Below are 21,709 nucleotides of genomic sequence, written 5' to 3'. Positions count from 1 at the left end.
ACAGAAAAGTTCCAATCTTGTAAGATCTGTTTCTCTTAGGTTTTTCAATATTTTTAGTTGATTCTTTTTTTTAGTTTGTGAATTTGTTGTAGTTTCTGTAGAAAATATGTTTAGCCATGTTTAAATTATTAGAAATAGTTTTATATTAGATTTAGACAGATTAGTTTTTCTGCCATAAATTGAGTTAGGATTATTATTTTTTAGTGATTCTTTTTGCTACTGCTTAGTTTTGACCATGCCTAGCAGTAGGAACTTGTTTGGGTATTTTAGATTTAATAAACAATTAGTTTTATGTCGAAATCAAGTTTTTCTTGTTTATTTAGCTAGCTACTGTTTTCCTACTGTTCTTGTTAGTAAATAATTTTATTTTTATTATGTTATAGTTTATTTTAGATTAGTTTCTGTAGCTACAGAGGAGGAACTTTTATTTACAGTAGAATAAAAATTTTTATTTTATTTTCTTTGCTAGGATTGTTTTAGGCATAATAGGAGTTCTATAATAGCTTTTGATGTGATTCTTTTTGCTACTAGTTTGTATGATGTTTTCCCTTCTGTTAGTTAGCAAAACCAATGCTTAGGTTCTGGTAAGAAAAGTTTTAGTTGTGTAAAACTATTTCTTAGTTGTTGCTTGATATGATGAAAACCTTGATTTGCTTTCTCCGAGTTTTTCTTTGGTTTTGGTTTGAGTGCTTAGGTGTTTTACTTCAACTTGCTGTTATGTTATATTGTGCTATACTTATTTGTGCTATTGTTTGACTCGGTAGAATTCCCGGAGTGCGAAGCCTGCTATTACGAGTCGCTAGCTTTCGAAGACCGTCAGCCAGGCAAGTCATTTGATCATGTTTTTACAATACCTATGATTTTATTGCATTAGAGTTATACCTCCCCACCATGCATGCAGTAGGAGAATTTTGTTAAGTTATGTTCTTGAGTAGTATCATGAGGTAGGATGAACCCTTCTCCCTTGTTACCGATGCCCGGGACGATGTAGTTTATTTGCTATGCTTCGTAGACGGGGTTGGTTGAGTGATTCATAAGGGAGATGCGAGAGTCAAGATGATGACAACCCCATGACATCAAGCTCAAGATGGACTTCAAAATTCACTACTGGGTGGAGGACGGTTGACGGGCACCCTGGAGAAACCAGCGGATGGCCGGGATGCATGGAGAAGCGCCATGACATCTTGCGGAAAGCTTCACCCAGCCACGAAGAGACGGATGGATACCCCATTGACCGGAAGCTTACCTGTGCAGCCGCAAGCCATTATGGGCTCTGGCTTGGTCGACCCTAGGCGTGACTCTGGCCGGACGGTGCTACGAGATGTAGAAGAACGGTAGGATTGGATGGGCACCGGCAGTGGCCCAGAGAAACTCTACGGAAGACCCTGTTTCGTTCGTCCCGTCTTCAAACACCAGGCAGTGCGAAGACTTAAAGGAGGGAACGATTCTTGCGGGTAAAGTGCACAAACCTCTGCAGAGTAACAACCTAATCGATTAGCCGTGTCCCCGGTTACGGACAAATGAGCCTCTGGGATTGGAGTATTTCGGAAATCTCAACACTGAACTTAATAAATTAATTGAGGGGTTATTTAATATTTGGGAATGAGACATTGGTTGGCGGAACCATCTCAATAAATACCAAAAATTTGTAGTAATTGCACACTAGTCCTTGTTGTAGGGAAAAACTGGCTTTTTCGCAAAACAATGAAACTTAGAGCCCCACAGCCAAATTGCATATAGTATTAGTAATTTTAATGTTGTTCTCTCTTCATGACTTGCCGGCATATTCAAAATGCTGACCTACACGGCTGCAACGTCTTATGTTGCAGAGGAGTTTTCCGATCAGGAGTGAGGCTACGATCCACGCTTGGCGATTGCCCTATGGAGTCGGATGGACTCGCTATTCGTCTACGCTTCCGCAGCTTTATTTAGTTTATTTCTCATGAGTTGGCCTTCGGCCGAATTTATTATCTCATAATAAAGACTCGATATGAGAATCGTGTAATAAATTCAGGTGTGAATGAACTTTGAATCTTTGCATCAATGTACTGTGTGTGCCAGCATGATCTTGGGGTGGTACAGCTACACAGAGACTTGACCGATTTCGGGTCGGGTCGCTACACTACGGGTTCGAGAACAATGTAGACATGACCGAGACACGTCTCCGGTCAATAACCAATAGCGTAACCTGGATGCTCATATTGGCTCCCACATATTCTATGAAGATCTTTATCGGTCAAACCGCATAACAACATACGTTGTTCCCTTTGTCATCGGTATGTTACTTGCCCGAGATTCAATCATCGGTATCTCAATACCTAGTTCAATCTCGTTACCGGCAAGTCTCTTTACTCGTTCCGTAATACATCATCCCGCAACTAACTCATTAGTTACAATGCTTGCAAGGCTTATAGTGATGTGCATTACTGAGTGGGCCCAGAGACACCTCTCCGACAACCGGAGTGACAAATCCTAATCTCGAAATACGCCAACCCAACAAGTACCTTCGGAGACACCTGTAGAGCACCTTTATAATCACCCAGTTACGTTGTGACGTTTGGTAGCACACAAAGTGTTCCTCCGGTAAACGGGAGTTGCATAATCTCATAGTCATAGGAACATGTATAAGTCATGAAGAAAACAATAGCAATATACTAAACGATCAAGTGCTAAGCTAACGGAATGGGTCAAGTCAATCACATCATTCTCCTAATGATGTGATCCCGTTAATCAAATGACAACTCATGTCTATGGCTAGGAAACTCAACCATCTTTGATTAACGAGCTAGTCAAGTAGAGGCATACTAGTGACACTATGTTTGTCTATGTATTCACACATGTATCAAGTTTCCGGTTAATACAATTCTAGCATGAATAATAAACATTTATCATGAAATAAGGAAATAAATAATAACTTTATTATTGCCTCTAGGGCATATTTCCTTCAGTCTCCCACTTGCACTAGAGTCAATAATCTAGTTCACATCGCCATGTGATTTAACATCAATAGTTCGCATCACCATGTGATTAACACCCATAGTTCACATCGTCATGTGACCAACACCCAAAGGGTTTACTAGAGTCAATAATCTAGTTCACATCGCCATGTGATTAACACCCAAAGAGTACTAAGGTGTGATCATGTTTTGCTTGTGAGAGAAGTTTAGTCAACGGGTCTGCCACATTCACAACCATATGTATTTTGCAAATATTCTATGTCTACAATACTCTACACGGTGCTACTCTAGCTAATTGCTCCCACTTCCAATATGTATCCAGATTGAGACTTAGAGTCATCTGGATCAGTGCCAAAACTTGTATCGACGTAACCCTTTTACGACGAACCTTTTGTCACCTCCATAATCGAGAAACATATCCTTATTCCACTAAGGATAATTTTTACCGCTGTCCAGTGATCTACTCCTAGATCACTATTGTACTCCCTTGCCAAAATCAGTGTAGGGTATACAATAGATCTGGTACATAGCATGGCATACTTTATAGAACCTATGGCTGAGGCATAGGGAATGACTTTCATTCTCTTTCTATCTTCTGCCGTGGTTGGGCTTTGAGTCTTACTCAATTTCACACCTTGTAACACAGGCAAGAACTCTTTCTTTGACTGTTCCATTTTGAACTACTTCAAAATCTTGTCAAGGTATGTACTCATTGAAAAAACTTATCAAGCGTTTTGATCTATCTCTATAGATCTCGATGCTCAATATGTAAGCAGCTTCACCGAGGTCTTTCTTTGAAAAACTCCTTTCAAACACTCCTTTATGATTTGCAGAATAATTCTACATTATTTCCGATCAACAATATGTCATTCACATATACTTATCAGAAATGTTGTAGTGCTCCCACTCACTTTCTTGTAAATACAGGCTTCACCACAAGTCTGTATAAAACTATATGCTTTGATCAACTCATCAAAGCATATATTCCAACTCCGAGATGCTTGCACCAGTCCATAGATGGATCGTTGGAGCTTGCACATTTTGTTAACACCTTTAGGATCGACAAAACCTTCTGGTTGCATCATATACAACTCTTCTTTAATAAATCCATTAAGGAATGCAGTTTTGTTTATCCATTTGCCAGATTTCATAAAATGCGGCAATTGCTAACATGATTCGGACGGACTTAAGAATAGATACGAGTGAGAAACTCTCATCGTAGTCAACACCTTGAACTTGTCGAAAACCTTTTGCGACAATTATAGCTTTGTAGATAGTAACACTACTATCAGCGTCCGTCTTCCTCTTGAAGATCCATTTAATCTTAATGGCTTGCCGATCATTTGGGCAAGTCAATCAAAGTCCATACTTTGTTCTCATACATGGATCCCATCTCAGATTTCATGGCCTCAAACCAATTCGCGGAATCTGGGCTCATCATCGCTTCCTCATAGTTCGTAGGTTCGTCATGGTCAAGTAACATGACCTCCAGAATAGGATTACCGTACCACTCTGGTGTGGATCTCACTCTGGTTGACCTACGAGGTTCGGTAGTAACTTGATCTGAAGTTACATGATCATCATCATTAGCTTCCTCACTAGTTGGTGTAGGAGTAACAGGAACAGATTTCTGTGATGAACTACTTTCCAATAAGGGAGCAGGTACAGTTACCTCATCAAGTTCTACTTTCCTCCCACTCACTTCTTTCGAGAGAAACTCCTTCTCTAGAAAGGATCCATTCTTAGCAACGAATATCTTGCCTTCGGATCTGTGATAGAAGGTGTACCCAACTGTCTCCTTTGTGTATCCTATGAAGACACATTTCTCCGATTTGGGTTTGAGCTTATCAGGATGATTTTTTTTCTTATAAGCATCGCAACCCCAAACTTTAAGAAACGACAACTTTGGTTTCTTGCCAAACCACATTTCATACGGTGTCGTCTCAAACGAATTTAGCTGGTGCCCTTTTTACGTGAATGCAGCTGTCTCTAATGCATAACCCCAAAACTATAGTGGTAAATCGGTAAGAAACATCATAGATTGCACTATATCCAATAAAGTACGGTTATGACGTTCGGACACACCATTATGCTGTGGTGTTCCAGGTGGCACGAATTTGTGAAACTATTCCACATTGTTTTAATTGAAGACCAAACTCGTAACTCAAATATTTGTCTCCGCGATCAGATCGTAGAAACCTTATTTTCTTGTCATGATGATTTTCCACTTCACTCTGAAATTCTTTGAACTTTTCAAATGTTTCAGACTTATGTTTCATCAAGTAGATATACCCATATCTGTTCAAATCATCTGTGAAGGTCAGAAAATAACGATACCCGCCGCGAGCCTCAACACTCATCGGATCGCATACATCAGTATGTATTATTTCCAATAAGTCAGTTGCTCGCTCCATTGTTCCGGAGAATGGAGTCTTAGTCATCTTGCCCATAAGGCATGGTTCGCAAGCATCAAGTGATTCCAAAAGCCCATCGGCATGGAGTTTCTTCACGCGATTTACACCAATATGACCTAAACGCAGTGCCACAAATAAGTTGCACTATCATTATTAACTTTGCATCTTTTGGCTTCAATATTATGAATATGTGTATCACTACGATCGAGATCCAATGAACCATTTTCATTGGGTGTGTAACCATATAAGGTTTTATTCATGTAAACAGAACAACAATTATTCTCTAACTTAAATGAATAACCGTATTGAAATAAACATGATCAAATCATATTCATGCTCAACGCAAACACCAAATAACACTTATTTAGGTTTAACACTAATCCCGAAAGTATAGGGAGTGTGCGATGATCATATCAATCTTGGAACCACTTCCAATACACATCGTCACTTCATCCTTAACTAGTTTTTGTTCATTATGCAGCTCCTGTTTCGAGTTACTACTCTTTAGCAACTAAACCAGTATCAAGTACCGAGGGGTTGCTATAAACACTAGTAAAGTACACATCAATAACATGTATATCAAATATACTTTTGTTCACTTTGCCATCCTTCTTATCCGCCAATTATTTGGGGTAGTTCGGCTTCTAGTGACCAGTCCTTTTTGCAGTAGAAGCACTCAGTATCAGGCTTAGGTCCAAACTTGGGATTCTTCACTTGAGCAGCAACTTGCTTGCCGTTCTTCTTGAAGTTCCCCTTCTTTCCATTTGCCCTTTTCTTGAAACTAGTGATCTTGTTAACCATCAACACTTGATGCTCTTTTCTTGATTTCTACCTTCGCCGATCTCAGCATTGCGAAGAGCTCGGGAATTACTTTCGTCATCCCTTGCATATTATAGTTCATCACGAAGTTCTATTAACTTGGTGATAGTGACTAGAGAACTTTGTCAATTACTATCTTATCTGGAAGATTAACTCCCACTTGATTCAAGTAATTGTAGTACTCAGACAATCTGAGCACATGCTCACTGGTTGAGCTATTCTCCTCCATCTTATTGGCAAAGTACTGTCAAAGGTCTCATACCTCTCGATATGGGCACGAGTATGAAATACCAATTTCAACTCTTGGAACATCTTATATCCTCCGTGGCATTCAAAACATTTTTGAAGTCCCGGTTCTAAGCCGTAAATCATGGTGCACTAAACTATCAAGTAGTCATCATACCGAGCTTTTGTCAAAACATTCATAACGTCTGCATCTGCTCCTGCAATAGTTCTGTCACCTAGCGGTGCATCAAGGACATAATACTTCTGTGCAGCAATGAGGTTAATGCTCAGATCATGGACCAAGTCCGCATCATTGCTACTAACATCTTTCAACTTAGTTTTCTCTAGGAACATATCAAAATAAAACAGGGGAGCTAAACGCGAGCTATTGATCTACAACATAGATATGCTAATACTACCAGGACTAAGTTCATGATAAATTAAAGTTCAATTAATCATATTACTTAAGAACTCCCACTTAGATAGACATCCCTCTAATCCTCTAAGTGATCACGTGATCCAAATCAACTAAACCATGTCCGATCATCACGTGAGATGGAGTAGTTTCAATGGTGAACATCACTATGTTGATCATATCTACTATATGATTCACGCTCGACCTTTCGGTCTCAGTGTTCCGAGGCCATATCTGTTATATGCTAGGCTCGTCAAGTTTAACCTGAGTATTCCGCGTGTGCAACTGTTTTGCACCCGTTGTATTTGAACGTAGATCCTATCACACCCGATCATCACGTGGTGTCTCAGCACGAAGAACTTTCGCAACGGTGCATACTCAGGGAGAACACTTATACCTTGATAATTTAGTGAGAGATCATCTTATAATGCTACCGTCAATCAAAGCAAGATAAGATGCATAAAAGATAAACATCACATGCAATCAATATAAGTGATATGATATGGCCATCATCATCTTGTGCTTGTGATCTCCATCTTCGAAGCACCGTCATGATCACCATCGTCACCGGCGCGACACCTTGATCTCCATCGTAGCATCATTGTCGTCTCGCCAACTTATGCTTCTACGACTATCGCTACCGCTTAGTGATAAAGTAAAGCATTACAGGGCGATTGCATTGCATACAATAAAGCGACAACCATATGGCTCGTGCCAGTTGCCGATAACTCGGTTACAAAACATGATCATCTCATACAATAAAATTTAGCATCATGCCTTGACCACATCACATCACAACATGCCCTGCAAAAACAAGTTAGACGTCCTCTACTTTGTTGTTGCAAGTTTTACGTGGCTGCTACGGGCTGAGCAACAACCGTTCTTACCTACGCATCAAAACCACAACGATAGTTTGTCAAGTTGGTGTTGTTTTAACCTTCTCAAGGACCGGGCGTAGCCACACTCAGTTCAACTAAAGTTGAAGAAACTGACACCCGCCAGCCACCTGTGTGAAAAGCACGTCGGTAGAAACCAGTCTCGCGTAAGCGTATGCGTAATGTTGGTCCGGGCCGCTTCATCCAACAATACCGCCTAACCAAAGTATGACATGCTGGTAAGCAGTATGACTTGTATCGCCCACAACTCACTTGTGTTCTACTCGTGCATATGACATCTACGCATAAAACCAGGCTCTGATACCACTGTTGGGGAACGTAGTAATTTCAAAAAATTTCCTACGCACACACAGGATCATGGTGATGCATAGCAACGAGAGGGGAGAGTGTTGTCCACGTACCCTCGTAGACCGAAAGCGGAAGCGTTAGCACAACGCGGTTGATGTAGTCGTACGTCTTCATGATCCGACCGATCAAGTACCGAACGCACGACACCTCCGAGTTCAGCACACGTTCAGCTCGATGACGTCCCTCGAACTCCGATCCAGCCGAGCTTTGAGGGAGAGTTTCGCCAGCACGACGGCGTGGTGACGATGATGATGTTCTACCGACGCAGGGCTTCGCCTAAGCACCGCTAGGATATTATCGAGGTGGATTCTGGTGGAGGGGGACACCGCACACAGCTAAGAGATCAATGATCAATTGTTGTGTCTACAAGGGGTGCCCCCCTCCCCGTATATAAAGGAGTGGAGGAGGGGGAGGGCCGGCCCTCTCTATGGCGCGCCCTAGGAGGAGTCCTACTCCCACCGGGAGTAGAATTCCCCCCTTCCAAATAGTAGGAGTAGGAGTCAAGGAAAGGGGAGAGAGAAGAGAAGGAAGGAGGGGTGCAGCCCCTCCCCCTAGTCCAATTCGGACTAGGCCCTGGGGGGCGCCCAACCTCTCCTCTCTCTTTCCCTTAAAGCCCAATAAGGCCCATATACTCCCCGGCGAATTCCCGTAACTCTCCGGTACTCCAAAAAATACCCGAATCACTCGGAACCTTTCCGATGTCCGAATATAGTCGTTCAATATATCGATCTTTACGTCTCGACCATTTCGAGACTCCTCGTCATGTCCCCGATCTCATCCGGGACTCCGAACTACCTTAGTTACATCAAAACACATAAACTCATAATATAACCGTCATCGAACTTTAAGCGTGCGGACCCTACGGGTTCGAGAACAATGTAGACATGACCGAGACACGTCTCCGGTCAATAACCAATAGCGGAACCTGGATGCTCATATTGGCTCCCACATATTCTACGAAGATCTTTATCGGTCAAACCGCATAACAACATTCGTTGTTCCCTTTGTCATCGGTATGTTACTTGCCCGAGATTCGATCGTCGGTATCTCAATACCTAGTTCAATCTCGTTACCGGCAAGTCTCTTTACTCGTTCTGTAATACATCATCCCGCAACTAACTCATTAGTTACAATGCTTGCAAGGCTTATAGTGATGTGCATTACTGAGTGGGCCCAGAGATACCTCTCCGGCAACCGGAGTGACAAATCCTAATCTCAAAATACGCCAACCCAACAAGTACCTTCGGAGACACCTGTAGAGCACCTTTATAATCACCCAGTTACGTTGTGACGTTTGGTAGCACACAAAGTGTTCCTCCGGTAAACGGGAGTTGCATAATCTCATAGTCATAGGAACATGTATAAGTCATGAAGAAAGCAATAACAACATACTAAACGATCAAGTGCTAAGCTAACGGAATGGGTCAAGTCAATCACATCATTCTCCTAATGATGTGATCCCGTTAATCAAATGACAACTCATGTCTGTGGCTAGGAAACTCAACCATCTTTGATTAACGAGCTAGTCAAGTAGAGGCATACTAGTGACACTATGTTTGTCTATGTATTCACACATGTATCAAGTTACCGGTTAATACAATTCTAGCATGAATAATTAACATTTATCATGAAATAAGGAAATAAATAATAACTTTATTATTGCCTCTAGGGCATATTTCCTTCAGGTTGATCAAAAGGTTTATCGCTCTATGATTGGATCATTGTTATATCTATGTGCCTCTCGTCCCGATATTATGCTAAGTGTGTGCATGTGTGCACGATATCAAGCGGCCGCCAAATAATGTCATCTTAAGGCTGTGAAAAGGATAGTAAGATACTTAATACATACACCAAATTTGGCATTTGGTATCCTAAGAGGTCCTCTTTTGATCTTGTTGGCTATTCCGACTCGGACTATGCCGGAGACAAGGTTGATAGAAAGTCCACTTCGGGTACTTGTCAATTCCTTGGTAGATCTCTTGTGTCTTGGTCTTCCAAGAAACAAAACTCGGTATCCTTATTCACCGCCGAAGCGGAATACATTGCCGTCGGTTCATGTTGTACTCAATTACTTTGGATGACCCAAACTCTTAAAGATTATGGGATCAATGTGAAACATGTTCCATTGCTTTGTGACAATGAAAGTGCTATTAAGATTGCTCACAACCCCGTGCAACATTCTTGAACTAAGCATATTGAAGTTCGTCATCATTTCATTCGAGATCACGTTCCTAAAGGGGACATTGACCTTAAGCATGTTCGTACCGATAAGCAATTGGCGGATATATTCACCAAACCACTTGATGAGAAAGTCTTTTGCCATTTGAGAGGAGAATTTAACATCATTGATGCTTCAAACTTGGAGTAGGAACTCCATTTGGATACATGCAAGGCATGAATCTATGACTAATCCTTGATATTTCTCTTATGATGATATTCATATATCTTGGATATATTTGTACCCTTGCATGTTATCTAACCCTTGTAGGTACTTGGATGAATCTAAATCTATGAGATTGCAACTCACTCACATCTTGAGCAATCTCTACATCACCAAGTCTCTACAAAATGGTGGTTGAAGACAAGGAAGCATGAAATCCTTCAACATATCCTTTGACAAATTATATATATCAAATTTCATTTGGTATCAAATTTCATAATTGTCATTTTGGATACACATGTGCTCTTCCTTGCAAAACTAACCCATGTAGGTAGATGAACTCACTTCCAAGTGATGCTCCCAACTCTTGATGAGCTACATCAACCTTGAGAAACCCACACAAGTTCAACTACATGATCAAGATCAACACCACCACCCAAGGTATGTTATTCCATCTTAGAGAAGCTTTACCCCAAGATATGGGTCAAAGCAACTCAAGAAGATGAGAATACATCAAATGCTTAAACGAAGAATGGTAACCCCATTTTGAGCTTAAATGATGAGTATGACTTATGATCAAGTGTTCTCACTTGACTCCTTAGTCAATATACTCTAACATAGGTGACTTTGTCACTGCCCAATTCTAGATGAAGTTCTTTAGTGTTTTTTGAGTTTTTGCATTTTGCCCTTTTCATATTTATTCCCTTTCCTTTAAAAAAAACTTCATCTAGATTTTCTTTTCTCTATTTTGTTCTGCATTCCGTGCATCCAATTCCTTGCAAATCCTTCTGTTAATTCCTTGCAAATCTTTGTGAGATCTTATTTGCCTAGTGAGCTGAGGTGACAAGTGTTCTCTCTGTGTTGAACTCGGTCCCACCGGTCTGCCATTTTTGGTCAAACCGACACCATTCAGTGCTACCGAAGTAAACAACTCGGTGTCACCGATTTCTACGCAGAAAAGACAATTTGCCACTTATTCCTGCATTTTTGTTCCAGCTCCACTCGATGATCCCTGTCCTTTACCAGCATCACACTCTATATGCTGCTTTGCTCTGTGACTCAAGGACCAAACCTATTTTGACTCACACTCAAGAAGACCCTTCTTGGAAATTGATGCCAAAGGGGGTGAGAGAGATCACATCAAAGCTTAATTCTTCAAAAGGGGGAAGAGAGACTACTTGAAATAGGAAGGAAGAGAGAAATCACATAAAAGCCCTAGATGCTTGGTATTCAAAGAGGAGAGATGTCACATGTCTTTAGAGGGGAAAGATATGTTCATGTTTGCTTATTTTGTTTGCTCTAATTCTCTTTGCTCTGATTTTCTGTTCCCTATCTTCTCCCAGTATCCCATACAAGATTTAGGGGGAGCAAGACTTCTAAGGGAAGAAAATCTTCGAATTCATTGCATATCTTTACCTTTTGGGGACATGTCTATATCCAATAGAGTACCCAGTACTCACACTCTACATGTCATCCCAATCTTGGTACTCTTGTGGTTTGTTGTTCATACTTTGCTTAGTAGATGTTTTTGTGTTATCTAACCTTGTTTACTCAGGTTCATCTCTTTCAAATCCAGCTCAAGACCACAAGGTAAGTATATGCATCACACTCATGTGCATGAGGATTTCTTGCTGATGTACATATTGTTTGCAAGGAGGACTCATGAGCATGAAGGTACATTTCCTATACTCACACCATTTGCTCTAATGCATATAGCCAAGATACATGTAACTCATTGCTTGCAATGTCATGCTTATGCATTCACATGCTCCTATATTCCATATTTACATGAGTGCATACATATAGGGGGAGCCTATGCATGTTACATGTCCTTCCAAAGCTTTACTTGTTATCTTTATCTAAAGCTTTGATGTATGTTGTCATCAATTACCAAAAAGGGGGAGATTGAAAGCACAAGTGCTCCCTGGGTGATTTTGGTAAATTAATGTCAACATATCTCTTGTTGGACTAATGTTTTCATCTAGTATGTTTCAGATAAGTTCAACAATGGAGTGGCATGGACTAGAGGATGTGGAACCCCTTTCAAGATGATAAGGACAAAGGATTGGCTCAAGCTCAAAGCTCAGGACTCTACATTTTCTATTTTAGTGATCCAAGATCACGTTGATTCCATAGGAAAGCCAATACTATTAAAAATGGATGAGGTGTTGCTTAATGGCTTGCTTGCTCAAAGTGCTTAGTGATATGCTCCAAAGCCCTCAACCACTTTCTCATATCCACATATGTCCCAAACCAAAAGTCAAACTTGGCCCCACCGAAACTTTCTCTCCGGCGCCACCGAGTTCACTTGACATAGCCACTGCCACAAACCCTAATCAATTCGGTCTCACCGATGGGATCTCGGTCTCACCGAGATGGGCTTGCAAACTCTCTGTTGCCTATTGCATTAATTTCGGTCTCATCGAAATATGAAATCGGTCCCACCGAGTTTGCTTGGCCAACTCTCTGTTTTGCTTATTACCCAAATCGGTCCCACCGAGTTTGTGTAATCGGTCCAACCGAGATAAGGCTTTACCCTAACCCTAGCACATCGGTCCCACCGAGTTGATCATGTCGGTCCCACCAAAATGCCTAACGGTCACATTATGAACCAAATCGGTCCGACCGAGTTTTATAATTCGGTCCCACCGAGTTTGGTGATTTGTGTGTAACGGTTAGATTTTGTGTGGAGGCTATATATACCCCTCCACCCACTCTTCATTCGTTGAGAGAGCCATCAGAACATGCCTACACTTCCAACATACATTTTCTGAGAGAGAATCACCTACACTTGTGTTGAGGTCAAGATATTCCATTCCAACAACATAAATCTTGATCTCTAGCCTTCCCAAGTTGCTTTCCACTCAAATCATCTTTCTACCAAATCCAATCCTATGAGAGAGAGTTGAGTGTTGGGGAGACTATCATTTGAAGCACAAGAGCAAGGAGTTCATCATCAACACACCATCTATTACCTTTTGGAGAGTGGTCTCTCCTAGATTGGTTAGGTGTCACTTGGGAATCTCCGTCAAGATTGTGGAGTTGAACCAAGGAGTTTGTACGGGCAAGGAGATCGCCTACTTCGTGAAGATCTACCCTAGTGAGGCAAGTCCTTCGTGGGCGATGGTCATGGTGGGATAGACAAGGTTGCTTCTTCGTGGACCCTTCGTGGGTGGAGCCCTCCGTGGACTCGCGCAACCGTTACCCTTCGTGGGTTGAAGTCTCCATCAACATGGATGTACGATAGCACCACCTATCGGAACCACGGATAAAAATCTCCGTGTCTCCAATTGCGTTTGCACACTCCAATCCCATCCCTTTACATTCTTGCAATTTGCATGCTTTACTTTTCGCTACTCATATACTCTTATCATGCTTGCTTGATATGTATTGTGAATGTTTGAACTTGTGCTAAAACTCCACTTCAACTTAAAGATTTTAAGAACTGCAACTTTTCTTGCTAAGAGTCTATTCACCCCCCTCTAGACACCTCTTCTCGATCCTTTCACCGGGGTCAAACGTGGAATGTTCTGCTGATGTAATATATGATAGTACCAGCTTCAACCGGTTTACAATCACCTTTGAAACTATCTTATACTAGTAGAGTGCCCGTGCGTTGCAACGGGCTCTTGAAATAGTTTGCAAGAGTTACATGTTAAATTTCACACGTACAAACAATATAATACAAACGCAATTATTGAATAGTTGAAGTCCATTTTTGCAATGTAAATTGATAAAAAAAGAAAGATTAACAACATGTCCATGTACCAAACTAAGCGATGTTCCAACTAAACATCTATTACAAAACTATAAATATCTAGATGATGCGCTTAAGAAATTCTTTTATAATATCAGGAAAGTTGCCTTTAGCTTCATTTCCATGATGTTTTAGCAAGTATAATAAAAACTGCTTTCTCAATTCATACCCATCCTGCACAAACAATATATAGTTAGTATGAAAATTTCACGCCGATGGTCTTAAAATATGTAACGGACAATACTCACCGAGCAAACCGGCTTCAGCAATTCTTTACCGTTCCACCAGAGCATAAAATGAAAAACAAAATAGCCAGACACATTCCTGTAATTTTTTAAATTAATAATATAAAGAATATAGTGATAACAAAAATAAATATATTTATTATGAATTCATTACCCGGCTATACTCGTTGGAATACCAAACGAAAATAAACGTTGCCATTTAGATATATCGGAATTCCAACCAGGCAGCTTTATTTCGAGTGCTTCTTTGAAATCCCTTGCAAAACTTTTTAATTTCAGTGCATGCGTCAAATTTTTATCCTCTGACAATTGTGATGTTTGAATAGGGTCCATAATATATAGACGACGTGCCTCTTTGTCAATGACGTACAAGATGTATCGGCCGATGGATGCATAGGGAATATAAATCTACAAGTGGAGCTATAGAAACAACAATAAACCATGATAACAATAGACAAAATACTTTACTTACCATGTTGCACGATGAGATGTCATTGTTCATCCCAGGCCAGCTATCAAACAATGTTGCCAACGTCTGGATAGTTTCCTTCTCGCAAAATTTCTGACCTCGTGATGACCCTAGTAGAATGCCCGTGCGTTGCCACGGGCTTTTTATTTTTTGGCAATGGAGATAGATTACGTTGTTGTATAAAACTCGGTGTAGTTTTGGCTCATTCCAATGAAATTGACCCGGCCCTTGTCGAAGGATTCTTTTTGAACATCAACGTAATCTATCTCCATCTCTCTCATACCCCGCAAAAAAGTATTATCATGTGCAACATATATACAAGGAAGAATAATTATTTGAATGCATCTCATCGTGTAAAACTGGATGACTTTTGAGTCCCGTCGCTCATAGTTACATCCGTGACTTTCTCAATCAACATTTTCAAAGCATCATCCGAAACCGTCAATTTTTATTATCTCTGACCTAGAAAACTGAACATATAAAAATATATTAAATAACAAAAGACAAAGCAGCATGTAGCATTGTCGTCACTTAGAAGGTGTGTGATCTCACTGCACCATTTCTTGCATCTTTTCTAAACTTCCCACATACTAGGGACACTTTTTTGGTCTATGTATTCATACATGTACTAAGTTTCAGGTTAATACAATTCTAGCATGAATAATAAAAATTTATCATGATATAAGGAAATATAAATAACAATTTTATTATTGCCTCTAGGGCATATTTCCTTCAAAATTATGTCATTGGATCGGCTTAGTTGGAAACCACTTATTTCCATTACCTCTATACACACACTTGCATATCAATTTTTATTTATTTTTCAGTGGCTACTGTAATGACCCATTCATAGGAACCAAATAGAAGGAAATAAGCTTGATATATTTTTTGATTAGAAATAATATAACTCATATTTAGTTAAAATTGGATACAATGATGACAAATCTTAGACAGAACATGCTATGAAGTTATGTCTGTGATATCTTTCCTCTTTCCCTAATAATAAAGCGATTAGTGCTTCTGCCCGGCTGCTCACCGTCGTCGCGCTTTTGCTAAAAAGACCCTGTGTTGTTTAGTATTTAAGCCGCAGTCCTCGGTCAGTAAAGAAAAAAACGTTTCGCAACAGACGGAAGAAATAGAAGACCCAACCCTCCCCACCTATCCCATCGTCTTCCTGCTCCGACTCCACGCCACGAGCTGCTCCCCGCCAATGGCTCCGCCCCGCGCCTCCTCGCGGCTATGCGGCCGGCGATGTGCGCCGCCCCCAGCCGCGCGTCGCTTTCCTCCTCCCGGCAACGCGCCGCTCGCCTCCTCCCGCCCACATGCCCCAGCGACTCCTCCCTGCTCCACTCCCGTCCAGTCGCGCTGCCCCTGGTCACGTTGGGACATGGGATAGGTGGGGAGGGTTGGAGTTAAACTCCATATCCCTGGCCATGTTTTCTAATCCGCAACAGCAGTGAACAACGATTTCAAGAAGCGGACGGCTCGGCTGAGGCGGCAGCGGCGGCCGGACTCCGCTGCAGCCTTAGGGTGGCGGCAGCTCGCCTCCTTAAAGGAAAATAACACCTGCACCCAGGCCCTCTCTATCTAGCCATCCATTCTTCGCATCGTGATTCGTGCAAATCGATTTCTCTTTTTTGTTTCTCTTACATAAAACATGTTTTGAAGTTCAAACCTTTGCAGCGTGGCAAAACATGTTTTAATCTAAAAAAATCATTTTTTGTATATTTATGTTTGACAAAAAATTCTGAAAGATTTATCCTAGATTCTAGATGGAAAGCTTTGCCACGCTGCAAAGGTTTGAACTTCAAGACATCTTTTATGTGAGAGAAACAAAAAAGAGAAAATTTCATATGGAAAGTTAGTTGTGTTGCACAGATCTTAAAGCAATATTAGACAAGCAGGATACCAGGGCCGGGTGCAGGTATTCTAAAAATCCAGGCCCTCCTAAATCCAGGAGGGGGCGACCTGGACCACGCGCACGTCCTCCAGGGGTACATAACATCCAAATCTCGCGTTGTTTATTTTGGGCTCGATGCTTGCTGGTTTGATTTGGGGTTGGCGTGTTTGAGGGCGCTCAACTTGGTCGGCGTCCAGTCCTGGCCGGCCTCAACTTCCATTGTGCAGTCGCGGCCGTGCGGCCGTGACTGTTCCTCTGCTGTCAGTCTATGATGGCGGTCAGTCATGGGGGACAGCACCTAGCTATCTTTGGATTGATGCCTGACTGCCTGAGGTAAATAGTACATCCATGAAAGCTGTCCAATCATTTTGTTTTATTATGTTTTTTCTCATTATGTAGCAAACTAGCAATCTATTATGCTTTTTCTTGACAAAATTCAGTGTACTATTAATGGGATGTCCCCGTGTTCTTAGGCCATGTGTACATGATTTCCGTTTTGTATTCACTTCAGTTTATCTGCCTGGTCATCTAAATGATTTTCACATATATTTCTCTGGCAATGTGCAGCTGGGAGCGGTGTATAGGATGTTCAGTTTTGCATGTTCTGGTAAGTAACTTGGATGCTACACATGTGGACAACGACTTGCTTCACTTTTATCAGGCTGACTAAACAGGTGCCATTAACTCCTACAAATACAATGGAATGTTTTTTCCTAAGATGCCAGATAATGTTCAGTTGAAAGAGATGGCTATGAGGTGCGTGCAAGTACAAGCGTGAAATGAGGTACCCCTATCTTACACCTTTTTTCTCATAAAAAACGGTACATGCTTCTCTTCATTTCGTTTACTTTTCTATGTGCAGTGTCAATTTGTTATTCGCCAAAGTGATATGAAAACGAAGACCCTGTAACTGAAGTTGCATCCTCAGTCCTACATAACACATCCTTTTTCGCAGAATAAATGGTCACAACTTCTTCATATGTGTGTAATTAAATCTCAAGTTTCATGCTCTGAATTATGAAACAAAATTTATGTTAAACATGACTAGATTTCTTCTGGTTGTATTGAACATTGATGTATCACAAAATATCCAGTTATTTTTTTTGAAACGGAACAAAATATCCAGTTATCAAACATGTGCATGTAGGTAAAAAATTTCTATTCATTTTGGTTAAATATTAATTAATGTGTTTTTCTCAAGATATAGGCGGTGTCGCTGGCGGAATGGCAAGATGCCCAGTCTGATGACCTAGGTCTGTGGCAAGTTGGTGGACCTCGACTACAGGAACATCACCGAGGCAATCGATAGTAGGTTGGTCAATTGCTAACACAACATGTTTTGAATTGTAAAATTAAGTTTGTTCTTTTGTTTATTTTTTCTGATTGAAAGTGGCAGTTGGTGTTGTTGTATAACATATTTTGAATTACAAAATTAATTCTCCGGTTACACGCATGGGATTGTTTCTTCAACTTTTCCGCACGTCACTGACTTAGCCACGCCACCAGGCAACTGTTCTGTACATAGTAAGAGAGAGAGACGAAATATATGTGATTCATGGATGGATGGAGACCAGGTCGGCCCATCCAAGTTGCACAACTCCAGTTGAGCTGCTTTCTCCGGCCCAAGGTCCCAGCGGTGTAGCCATTCTATAATCAATCTTTCACGTTCACTCACCAATTCAATAATCCCACTTCACTCTCTTACACACAATTATGTCAGTTTATATATGTTTGTTCTTTCGAACCAATAAGCTGTCTTAGAAACCAATAAAGACATAGTGAGGTGTGGCTTCTATTTATCCCTAAGGGGGAGACCCAAATAGATATTGGTTGATTGACGTGCCTCCGTAAATAACCTCTACAATATGTGATGGGCTAATTATGCATGGTGTAAAATTAAAGTAGGATTGGGTGCCTGTAATGGCCAACGAAAGAAATACTCAATTAATGTAGGGCGTAGGCGTCGAGGGTCGAGATAGAGAAACATGCTAAGGAAATGCTGATGGCGGAAGTTTTTTTTCCCGGTGCAACGCACGGGCATATTTGCTAGTAGGACAAATAGTGATAGTGATGTCTTTGATACAAGACAAACATCTACGTACTCACTCGCAAAAAAAAAACATGTACGTACCATGGTTAAATAGTGATAGTGATAGAGTTATTATATTTCATATGTATTTTAGTTAAGACGTGCGTTGCACACAGTTACTATACTCTGAAATCCTTGTTCCTATGGTTTTCGTACGAAAATCCTCGAATGAGGCCTTAGTGACGGCCCAGGATATTTCTGAAGGGCCCGAGGCCGATGGGCCCGACCCCTCAAAACAAAAGCGGATGGGCCCAACGTCAGGAAAAGGGTCAAAATCCCTAAAAAAGACTCTCGGTCGTCCTTCTCCCTCGTCCCAATCCGGTCCCCGCGATGGACGCCGCCTCCCGTCCGGCGCCGCCGCACCCCACTTCCGCCGCTTGATCCCACACCCGCTGCCGCCCTCACTCGTCCAGCGACGTCTCCCTCCCCGTAGTCGTCCAGCCACTCGAGTGCGCCGCCAAAATCCCCAATCGACCGGCGCCTCCCGTCAAGCGCTGCCCGGTCGACGTCCAGCCGCTCCCTCGCCGTCCAGCCACTTTAGCGCCGCTTCCATTGTTCCAGGGCTAACCCTTCGACGTCCAGCAGCCCCCCTCACCGTCGAGCCACTCCAGCGCCGCCTCGCTCCCCATCGACCGGCGCAGGGCCTCCCTCGTCTGCCGGATCTGCCTCGTCCTCCTGTTTCCCCCCCGTCCAGCGCCTCCAAACCACCCAAAAAAGGTAGCAGCTTCCACACTTCTTCCCCGCGCACAATTAACCTGGTTCCAGGTTGACTCGGGTTCTTGGTACCTCAGATCGAGACCTAATTAACCTGGGGTTGCCTCTACAATCGCACGTCCATCGCTCGCAGGTCGCAAGTACCGCGCGCCAGCCCTACTGAAGATCGATGGAGACGCTGCCGGACGACGTGGTCGTGGAGATCCTGGTCCGCGTGACGGAGGTCGCAGCCCTGTTCCGCTGCACCGCAACGTGCAGGCGATGGCGCCTCCTCATAGCCGACCCGTCTTTCCTCCGCCGGCGCTGGCCGGAGGGCGTGAGCCTCCAGTCCTCCCTGCTCGGCTTCTTCGCCTTGCAACAGCCCCGTGAAGAACCAACAGAAGGGAGCTCTACGACGTCCATGCCGCTCTTCACCCCGGTGCCATGCTCCCCCCACCGCTTCCTCGCCATCCCTGATCAGCCTCGAGGCAGCCAGGCGGTGGTGCTCGCCTCGCACCGTGGCCTTCTTGTTGTGCGCTTCGTCCCACTCGACGCCATCAGCATGTTCGAGAAAATCATGATCCTTGCTGTGTGCGATCCAATCGCCGGCACAAGCCGCCCGCTGCCTCCATTGAAGTGCAATAGGTCATTCCGAATAGAAGGATGCACCCTTCTAACCGGTGCCGATTGTCGCCCGACCAAACGGCGAGGGGCGTCGCCGTCAGTCTACTCGTCCTTCAAAGTGTTAATCATCAGTTACGACGGACGGTACAATCTCCACGTGTCCGCGTCCAATGAGTTGAGCTGGAGGACGTCTAGAAACTGGTTTGAACCTGTTGAGTATGCCGGACGTGTGGTGCCCCAGCAGATCAACATCGTCGTGTGCCGAGGCATGGCACACTGGCTCTTCAAGTACTCGTCAGACTTCTACACACTCAACGTGTGTGCTAAGACCATGCAGATGTCTATAACAAAGCTCCCTCTCACAAGGAACCCCCTCGGCTTCAAGTTTTCAAGTGCACTGCTTAATGTCACCAACGATGGAAGGCTATCGCTGCTTGGTTTATACAGGGACTGCAGCTGGCTGGAGATGTGGACACATGAAGGTGACAACAAGAGTGTAGATGGCATGGCAGACTGCTGGCACCACACCAAGATGATTGAGCTAATACAGCCCAAGCAGAGTACGGTCGGCCTGGTGCAATGCGTGTGCGTGAGCGAGATGAGCGGTAAACTGCTCGTCAAGGACAATCAAGATTGCGTGTACATTGCAGATCTCCAAACTGGGGCGATGGAGACTGTCACCGACTGGTTTTGTGGCATTGTCACGGTGGCTGTCCCATTTGAGATGGATTGGCCGACCTTCTTCATGTCTCGCTTGGCGGGCGGTAGGATCAAGCGGAATAAGCTGAGAGGAGCTATATCGAAAATTGCTTCCACCTTTTGCAAACCAATAGTTGTGGCAATTATCTTTGGGTTAATTGTTATGAGTCTGGATTATGATGAGCTACAGGAATCTTAAGATCTGTGTGTGGCAGACTTACTGAAGATGCAAGTTAATTTATCACGTGTACCTGCGCATTGGCTACGAGATTGATCATGGTGCAGCGTCAAGGCAAGGAACACTAAATCAGATCAATAGGATTCAACTGCCATGTGCAGACTTACTGAATATGGCCTCTGTTTTGTTCTCAGTTTTAACATGTCCCAGTTTAGACTTGGTGTGTACTGCTAGCTGAACCTTTGATGTTCTGTTGAACAAATAGTAATGAGGTGCTGAGTAGTCGTTTGTATTATTATGGGAATCCCCATTATCAAAGAAGAAAAGTTCACAGCTAATTGCGATCGTAATTGACATTTCATTTGCACATGTAGCATTATCTCCTGGGTTGCTGCTTAATTTGCTTTTTACGTTCTTTGCTATAAGTACTCCTGCCAAAAAAGCTCTTATATTATGGGACGGAGGGAGTAGATATTAAGATAAAACTTGTGGCATATGACCAGGACGCATGGATGCATTGAGCAAGCATTTTTAACCTAAATTAGATATTTTTGTGAAATTTATGTATGCAATTATCATATTCGATACCTGAATTATGGCC

At 42.5% G+C, this 21,709-nt stretch overlaps 1 protein-coding gene across 1 annotated transcript; it reads left to right on the top strand.

Annotated features, from left to right (window-relative positions):
• Positions 1-19,192: 19,192 nt before the first annotated feature.
• Positions 19,193-21,441, top strand: LOC123182783 (uncharacterized). The gene is made up of 2 exons (XM_044595448.1): positions 19,193-19,631; positions 19,762-21,441. Exon 2 carries the CDS (start codon positions 19,798-19,800, stop codon positions 21,127-21,129), a length of 1,332 nt encoding a protein of 443 aa, XP_044451383.1. The 5' UTR covers positions 19,193-19,631; positions 19,762-19,797; the 3' UTR covers positions 21,130-21,441.
• The last annotated feature ends 268 nt before the right edge of the window (positions 21,442-21,709 follow it).

The sequence above is a fragment of the Triticum aestivum genome, chromosome 1D, assembly GCF_018294505.1.
Source record: "Triticum aestivum cultivar Chinese Spring chromosome 1D, IWGSC CS RefSeq v2.1, whole genome shotgun sequence".
NCBI classification, from domain to species: domain Eukaryota; kingdom Viridiplantae; phylum Streptophyta; class Magnoliopsida; order Poales; family Poaceae; genus Triticum; species Triticum aestivum.
Note: the sequence above shows the minus strand (reverse complement) of the source record. Positions and strands in the feature narration are given on the sequence as shown.

Bases quoted from the DNA above. Each gene is read 5' to 3' on its own strand.
- LOC123182783 (XM_044595448.1), top strand. From the start codon at position 19,798: ATGGAGACGCTGCCGGACGACGTGGTCGTGGAGATCCTGGTCCGCGTG.